This window comes from Pogonomyrmex barbatus, unplaced genomic scaffold (genome assembly GCF_055798465.1).
Source record: "Pogonomyrmex barbatus isolate J1 unplaced genomic scaffold, ASM5579846v1 scaffold14, whole genome shotgun sequence".
NCBI lineage: Eukaryota > Metazoa > Arthropoda > Insecta > Hymenoptera > Formicidae > Pogonomyrmex > Pogonomyrmex barbatus.
Window position 1 is genome coordinate 7,602,491 of NW_028297110.1, and position 8,274 is coordinate 7,610,764.

Sequence of the window (8,274 nt, forward strand, 5' to 3'; positions counted from 1 at the left end):
ATATATTGCTATGAATATCAGATGATTCTTGAGTAGGCCATTTTTATTTGTCAATAATGCGCGCGCAGTAAAGGACAGATATTTCCCGATATTTCGCCTCTCTCACCGTTCTGCCAAACCCAACTGATGGTATAGAAGAGTATATGATATGCGGAATCTATGTTATATGTCTATGGTTTTCAAGCTCCAACTGAAAATGCTGGCATATGTAATATTAAAAAAAATATTATTTTATTATATATATTAAATATAATATATATATATATAAAATAATTAATAATAATAAAAAAATTAATAATAATATTAATATCAATAATAATAATAATAATAATAATAATAATAATAATAATAATAATAATAATAATAATAAAATAATTAATAATAATAAATAATTTCATAATATTATATATCATAATAATTTCATTATATTATATTATTTCATATTATACGCTTTATTTTCTTCAGCATCAATCAAAGTTATTTCAGTCTCCATGGAAGCAGCCATCTTTATGCTCTAACTGCTTTACCTCGCTGGTTGCAGTAGCCGCAACAGAAAGTACGTCAAAATCAATGACGTCATAGAATTCAAGGCAGTATTTTCGGAGTGCACTACTCTCTATATCGGAACGCTATTCGTAGTACTGACAATACTCGGAGTGAATAAAGGAACGCATTCCTTGTTTCTTTACACCAGGGGTCGGCAAGTGGGCACTGCTCACGGGCGCCCAATGCCCGCGGGCAACAATCGAGCGTGCTGGGGCTAGCGTTAGTGTCGGTCCACAATAAGTGATTTAAGCTTTAAAAAGTAAGAAATTGATCAATTATAATCGAATATGAAAAGAATACTCGACTATGATTAGTCAATTTCTTACGGCTTAAAGATTAAATACTTATTGTGGACCGACACTTAGGCGGCTAGGCGCAATAAAGTGAGGAGAGGGGATAGCAGGAACGTCTGTTCATTGAACGTGCTGTTCAAAGAATAAAAAAATATTGTGTTGCACAAATTCAGATCCAGAATTAGCATAAATTAATATCTATCTATATTTTAAATAAACAATTCTTACAATAATATTAAATAAACAACTATATAACATTTTATAACATTTAATTAGTATTTGATTCATATTTTTCCGATATTATATACGATATATCAGGTGTTATCGTTTTAACTTAAACGAATTATTGCAAAATTCAAATGTGAATCTGTTAACTTCGCGTAATTGCGATTTATTTAATTTCATAATAGAAAATAATTATTCACATAAATATGTAGAACCGAACATACTTATTATTTTTGCAGCACAAGCATGTAATCGAGGAAAATGTTCTTGAGATATATATGAATAAAATTGTACGATGTCAGTCATTGTATAAAAACAATTTTTAAGAGCAGTGTCACATTTTAAATCTATTAATTCTAATTGTATGCGAGAACAATATTAATATCAACAGTAAAAGGTGTCATAAAAATAAATAAGTCTTCTTCTAAAACATGCATTTCCCTAAACCGACAATCAAATTCATTATAATAATTGAAATGAATTTATATATTCTTCATTTCTATTGCTTATCTTGAATATGCATGGCAACAGATAATAAATTTGAAAAATGCAACAACTATCGAGATTGAAATTGATTGATCCATAAATTAAGTTTCATTTGGAAATGCGGAACTTTATTCCAAGATACTAAAAATATTAGATACGCTCCTGAGATGTGCACAACGGGCGGACACTCGTGGGCGCTCGTGCCCAATTTTAATGTTTTGCCGACCCCTGTTTTACACCATGATGCAAACTTTCATAAGTAACTTTCATAAAGTAGTTTTTTAATCGGAGCTTATCGGTGATTGAACTGATAGACATTAAAAGAGACATTTTTCACAAATACATCCACGAAACATCCAAATCAATATATCGCTTCAGGATTATTAAATATCTCTTTCGAATTTAATATTTATAATATAATAAAATATAACAAAGGCTCTCGATTTAGTACTGAAAATTTATAATATATGTAATCTGAACTATATATTTTTGGTACTGGCAGTGAATGTCGAAATGCAGCCTTAAATAGGAAGATTTGTATTTTATAAACAGAGTTGGTGTCCCTAGGGGAAAAATACAATTCTCTTATTGGACAATAGAACATTTCATTTTGACTGGTGGCTTCGGTCGTTCGTGGAACAAGTTTCTATGTTTCGTTCATGATCAGCCAGAATATGACAGACAGTTTGTGACCTAATTGCATAGAGGACGGAGAAAAAGAAGAGGCTGGCAGTAAAGTGTTGACACTTTTATCATGCCCCGCGACTTGTATGGCACTGCTAACTTAAACGCACGATTCCGACTGGATGATCTCGATTTTTGAACCTGGAACCTGGAACCTGGAACTTGGAATCAGGAATCAGAAAGATGCGGTAAGAGATTATACATTTCTGACGTATGAAAAGTTACTTCTCGCGAGTCCTTTCTTTTATTCGCTGTCACTTTTACTTTCGAAACAGCTGTTCGTCAACACGGCCAATTGATTTTATTTTCTCTCTCAAAATCGACGAACCCTGCGCCTCATCTGCATGCCTTATCTGCATTGATACTGGCACTGTGTTTGTTCTAGCGCAGTGTATCGTAATATAACATGTACCTACATCTGTCAGATCTCTCGATGCAGGCATATATCTATATATGTATATATACACACACATACACACATCTGTATTTACGCGGGCATCTCCGAAAGTACGTCATTTTCTGAAGAAGCACTGACAAAAGTAATGTTTAATAAACTTTCCTTACTGATAAGACTTAATAGATGAAAAAAAATAATGACGATTATCTTTTTTTAAAAAAAAAATAGTGATAAATTCTTTCCCTTTTGGAGATTGCATCATCTTTTGCGAAGAAATTTGTGACAGGAGTTTATTTTAAATATTTTAAATTTAGTCCAATAAGAAGTTTAGTTTAAAGCAGAAAATTGTTTTTGAAAGTTTCTTATTTCTCTTGATATTTTTATCAAGAATAAAGATGGAAAATAATTTTAAAATTCAAGTCGCGAATTGCATAATTGTGATGCGATTTCTATTTCATATGATGTCACATTGTGTAATGTGACAAGATTTCATGCCTATTTCCTATTTATTCTCTCTCGAAGATCACATTATTTGTTCTGAAGAAAAGTTTGTGATAAGAATTCACTCAAAGTTCAGTCTAATAAGAAGTCCAGTTTAAAGCAAACTTTATTTTGGAGATGAAAGTTTTTCTATTTCGATATTTTTATTAAGGAATAGATAGAATAAAAAATTTTCAAAAGTTTTTGAAAATTTAAATTGTGAGTTGTGAGATTGTATAATTGTGATGCAATTTCTATTTTATGTGATGTTATGCTGTATAATATGTTACATTGTGTAATATGAAATAATTTCATGCTTCCTATTTACATAATCATATTAATTTTTTTTAATATATTTGTTGAATATTCATGTTTATAAATAATAAATTTATAGAAATAATGTATATAAAATTAAGAACAATAGAAATATTTTTTGAATTTATTATATACATATTTTTTAATTTTTTAATTTTTAATTTTTAATTTTTTTTTTATAAAAATGATAATTATGATTAACCATTGCAGATATGGAGTCATTTTTACAACTTTTTGATCCACAAAACGATAAGGATCTGAGGAAAAGGCAATGGGTTGATTCTGAGAATGAAGGAAATGGATTATCAGACTGCGAGACTTCTAGTGCTGATGAGGATCAAGAAGACCGACTACCACCTGAACCAGAACAAGGAAACATAGAGTACAAATTAAAATTGATAAATCCATCTAGTCAACGTTTTGAACATCTTGTCACCCAGATGAAATGGAGGCTAAGAGAAGGACATGGAGAAGCGATTTATCAAATTGGTATAAATAAATTACAATTGCAATTTTACAATAATTCCTTTTTGCTTATTTCTCAATACATCATACGTATGTAGGAGTGGAGGATAATGGACGATTGGCGGGTTTAACAAAAGAGGAAATGAAAGCGTCCTTAAAGACGCTGAAGGACATGGCTTCCAGACTAGGTGCTACTATAAGAGTATTACGCGAGCGAATAGCCACGAGTAAAACCTTAACATTGCAAAATAATAATAAGGAGGAGAAGAAAGTCGCTGAAGTACTGGTAAAAAAATTACGGAAAGACGACAGAGAGGACCAGGATAGTATTATAGACTTGAGACTGGCGGTCACCGGAGCGCAGGATGCTGGAAAGTCGACTCTCTTAGGTGAGAGGATTAGCAGAGGATATTTAAGGTAGAGAAATGACACTGACAGTCTACATTATATTTTGCTATTTGACTGCCCGCGGTCTACCTTATATACATGTATCGAAAATATAATTATGAAGATTGTAAGTGAATCTCGATGTATACGTAGGAGTACTGACGCAGGGTGAGTTGGATAATGGAAGAGGTAGAGCAAGACTCAACATGTTACGTCATCTGCATGAAATAAAGACTGGTCGTACATCTTCGATATCCCATGAAATTATTGGATTTGATAGTGCAGGTCACGTTTTGAATTACGCTGAAATGGCAACAGCAGAAGAGATATGCGAACACGCGTCGAAGGTTGTTACGTTCATTGACTTAGCTGGACATCGGAAATACCTGAGGACGACGGTACTTGGACTTACGGGTATATAGCTTTTAAATTTTCGATCATTATATTACATAATAAACGATTTTCTCATAATTGAAGGCTAAATATAATAAATCATTATTTGGGAATATTTATATTTTCTTAGGATATTCGCCCCATCATGTTATGCTAGTAATAGCACCGCCTTTGAACGATGCGTCACAGGAACACATGGCTCTCTGTTTAGCGTTAAAACTTCCATTCTTTATTGTCGTAAATAAAATCGATTTGGGATTTTGCGACATGTCTGAAACGCTAGCTCAACTCGGAAACGCTATGGTGACGCAAGGTTATCCCAAGCAATTAGTACTGTTCAGCAATAACGATATACCGTCATGGGACTACACATCCGATGTGATACCAGTATTTAGTGTTAGTTGCGTTACCGGTGACGGTCTAGAAGATTTGACTATATTTATAAAAAATTTGGCACCTTACGAGATGAATTCGATCGACTCGGATCCAGAATCCTGTCTATTTCAAATTGACGAAACATTTAGGTATGTACAATTAGTTTCTGTATATTTTTTAAATATTTTACGACTAAAGCTAACATAATGAATTTTTTATAGTTTATGAATAATTATTAATTTCTATATATTTAATATTTTATAGAAGAATTTTTATAAATGTTTCATAAACAATAGAAAAAAAATATTTTATTTTATATAGGGTAGCAGGTTTAACACAACCAGTTTTAGGAGGGTTACTTGTTAAAGGGGCAATTGCACCGGGTACTCGTTTATTAGTAGGACCTTTGCCGGATGGAGAATTTAGTCCAGTGAAAGTAGTTAGTCTGCATCGTAATAAAGCTCCGTGTTGTTTAGTTAGAGCGTCTCAGAGTGCCAGTCTGACTCTAGCACCACCGACGAATCGTAGCCCTCCCCTACCACATCTTCGTCCGGGGATGGTTTTAGTCTCTTTACGGGATCGACCGCACGCAACACACTTCTTTCAGGTGTGTAGAGAAATTTTGAACATATAGAACATATAGAACACATATAGAACATATAGAACAACTAGTAACTTTGAATATTTTTATTGTTAATAGACAGCAAGAATTCATATTCAAATTCATATTTTGATCAATTCAAGAAACATCTATGAGTCTATTATAAACAAACTTATACTTATATTTTTATTTATATTTATATTTATATTTTATTTTACTTATATTTTTCTACATGTTTTTTTTTGTGATCTTTTCTAAAATACAAATTTTATTTCCTGTCAATGAGAATATATAAGAGTTAATATTATGTTTCAGGCAACTGTATTAATATTATATCACGCAACCGCGATATTCCCCGGGTTTCAAACGACGGTACACGTGGGCAATGTGAGACAGACTTGCGTTATTGAGGGAATAATGGATGCAAATGACAGAGGGTTGCAGACGAATGACACCGCTTCTGTGTTGTTTAGATTCGTCAGTCATCCAGAATATCTCTCTGTCGGGATGCGACTTTTATTCAGAGAGGGACGTACTAAGGGGATTGGCAAGATCACGCAAATCTTTCCCATGATTAGGTCGCAGAACTCGATCAAGTGAAAGAAATTATGACCCAATGTAAAATAATATCAGAAATATGCCATTTTCAAAGAATTTATGTATATGAAATTTTAAAAAAGAAGGACAAATGCAATGAAATGAATATTTTATAAAAGTAGAATATCTCTGACATTGGCAGTGTATTAATATAGTTCTTTTTCTTCATTTATATACGTTGCTCAAAATAATTAGAGAATCACTTTTTAGGATATAGTTTCTTAACTTTCTACAAAATATTTATAACGAATTTTGAAAATTGATTTTTTTTTATAATTATATCTTGATTTTCATTAAATGTATTTATATAAATCAGAGGATTTTTAGTTTGGACCTATTTCATTGTTGATGCTTATTTTCTTTTAAAACTCTTACAAAAGAATTTTGCTCACTATCTGAGTATATCAGATGTGTGTAAAGAAATGCATATTTCATATTTCTCTAAATTGTTTACTATATATGTTGAAATTGTAATTCCTCTGAATAATATCAATCAACTGGAATTTTTCTTTTTCCGAATAATTTTTCATTAATAATTATAAAAAAAAATATATAATATAAAATTAGTAAAAGTTATATTGATTTTACACACACACACACACACACACACACACACACACACACACACACACACACACACACACATATATATATATATAATCAATATAGTTACTAATTTTATATTTTGTGCGTGTGTGCGTGCGTGCGCGCGCGCGCACATACACTTGTGTGTGTATATGTATTATATGTATATATGTATAATGAATGTTCTTGTGAATGAAGTATTATATACTTGTTTACACGCATCTGATAGCTTATTGCTAAGAAACGAACGAAAAGAGATTTGTATGAGCGTTAACAATAATTTCGATTCGAAATGTAATTAAATTCCAACTTCAATGTAAATGTGTTTATAATCTTAGTTTCTTTTATCATCAATAAATTTGATGTAATCTATAGGATTGCTTAAAAGTGATTTCGTTTTGTTTTGAGCAGTGTATTAACATATTACAAAGAAAGAATTTAGTTTCGTGTGTTACAAAAATAGTTAGGAATTTAATTAGGATATATCTAAAATAGTCGAAAGAAATAATCGAGATGTTTTAGTATGGAAGCATAGTTAGGAAATTTTGTTTTTGGTTCATAGATATTCTCTATTGTTTTGTGCAATATATTGACGTCTCAAAAAAAGAAATTATTTATTTTCTGTGTGTTGTAGAAGAAATTAAAGATTTTGAATATATCTAAAAAAAAAAAGAAAAAAACAAAATAAGCTATACGTTTTTGTACAAGAGCGTAGTTTATTGGTCCGGAGAAAAGTTATATATAGCAGATCTACGTAAGGATAAAACTGTTTTCAGAATGATCTTCTTTTGCTGCTGTATATATCTCTGAAACATATAACATATTAAAACATGTATAGAAAAAGTATATGTAAACATTATAACGCGTACCTTAAAAAAAAAATGTAATGGTTGTATCGTTTTAATTATTTAAATAATAATTATTAGTATATATATATATATTATATATATTATAATTATGAGTATCGTAAAAAACCGGGATTTGTGTAAAAATTTTTAATCAATGATCCCGGAAAAGAACTTTCTTTCGTTATATGCTTTATTATAAGTTTTGATGATAAACAATATCGGATATAAATTTGATATATGACAATTTTATTTATTAAAAACTTTCTGCACAATTTTTTATGTATACTCTGTACAAATTACTTTGACTTTCGGGTTTCAAACTCGATATTCAAAAAGCAGCATTACTTAGAAAAGTACGAATATATATATATATATATATATATATATATATATATACGTACAAAAATTTCGATTAAAAAGAAGTCTTATCATTGAAGATAGCTGATCTTATTTATAGATTTTTATGATTATCAATCGAGAAAGTATTTGTTAGAAAATTTTGATGTTATATTTTATTTCCAAGTCATAACACAAAACACCTGTTTATTGTGTGTGTGTGTGTGTGTGTGTGTGTGTGTGTGTGTGTGTGTGGGGGGG

The 8,274-nt window shown here is 30.7% G+C and overlaps 1 protein-coding gene across 2 annotated transcripts; it reads left to right on the plus strand.

The window, feature by feature from the left end:
- Window positions 1–2,189: 2,189 nt before the first annotated feature.
- LOC105431950 (GTP-binding protein 2) lies at window positions 2,190–7,951 on the plus strand. Of its 2 annotated transcripts, none has more exons than XM_011646483.3 (7): window positions 2,190–2,422; window positions 3,637–3,915; window positions 3,990–4,280; window positions 4,432–4,692; window positions 4,802–5,195; window positions 5,368–5,653; window positions 5,963–7,951. In XM_011646483.3, exons 2-7 carry the CDS (start codon window positions 3,639–3,641, stop codon window positions 6,245–6,247), a joined length of 1,794 nt encoding a protein of 597 aa, XP_011644785.2. In that variant the 5' UTR covers window positions 2,190–2,422; window positions 3,637–3,638; the 3' UTR covers window positions 6,248–7,951. The 2 variants fall into 2 exon arrangements, with proteins under 2 accessions (XP_011644785.2, XP_088929386.1); XM_089073260.1 differs by lacking the exon at window positions 2,190–2,422 and adding an exon at window positions 2,526–2,773.
- Window positions 7,952–8,274: the final 323 nt, after the last annotated feature.

Bases quoted from the DNA above. Each gene is read 5' to 3' on its own strand.
- LOC105431950 (XM_011646483.3), top strand. From the start codon at position 3,639: ATGGAGTCATTTTTACAACTTTTTGATCCACAAAACGATAAGGATCTG. The intron at 4,281-4,431 runs GTGAGAGGATTA...ATGTATACGTAG, and splicing joins TGGAAAGTCGACTCTCTTAG to GAGTACTGACGCAGGGTGAG. The intron at 5,196-5,367 runs GTATGTACAATT...TATTTTATATAG, and splicing joins CAAATTGACGAAACATTTAG to GGTAGCAGGTTTAACACAAC.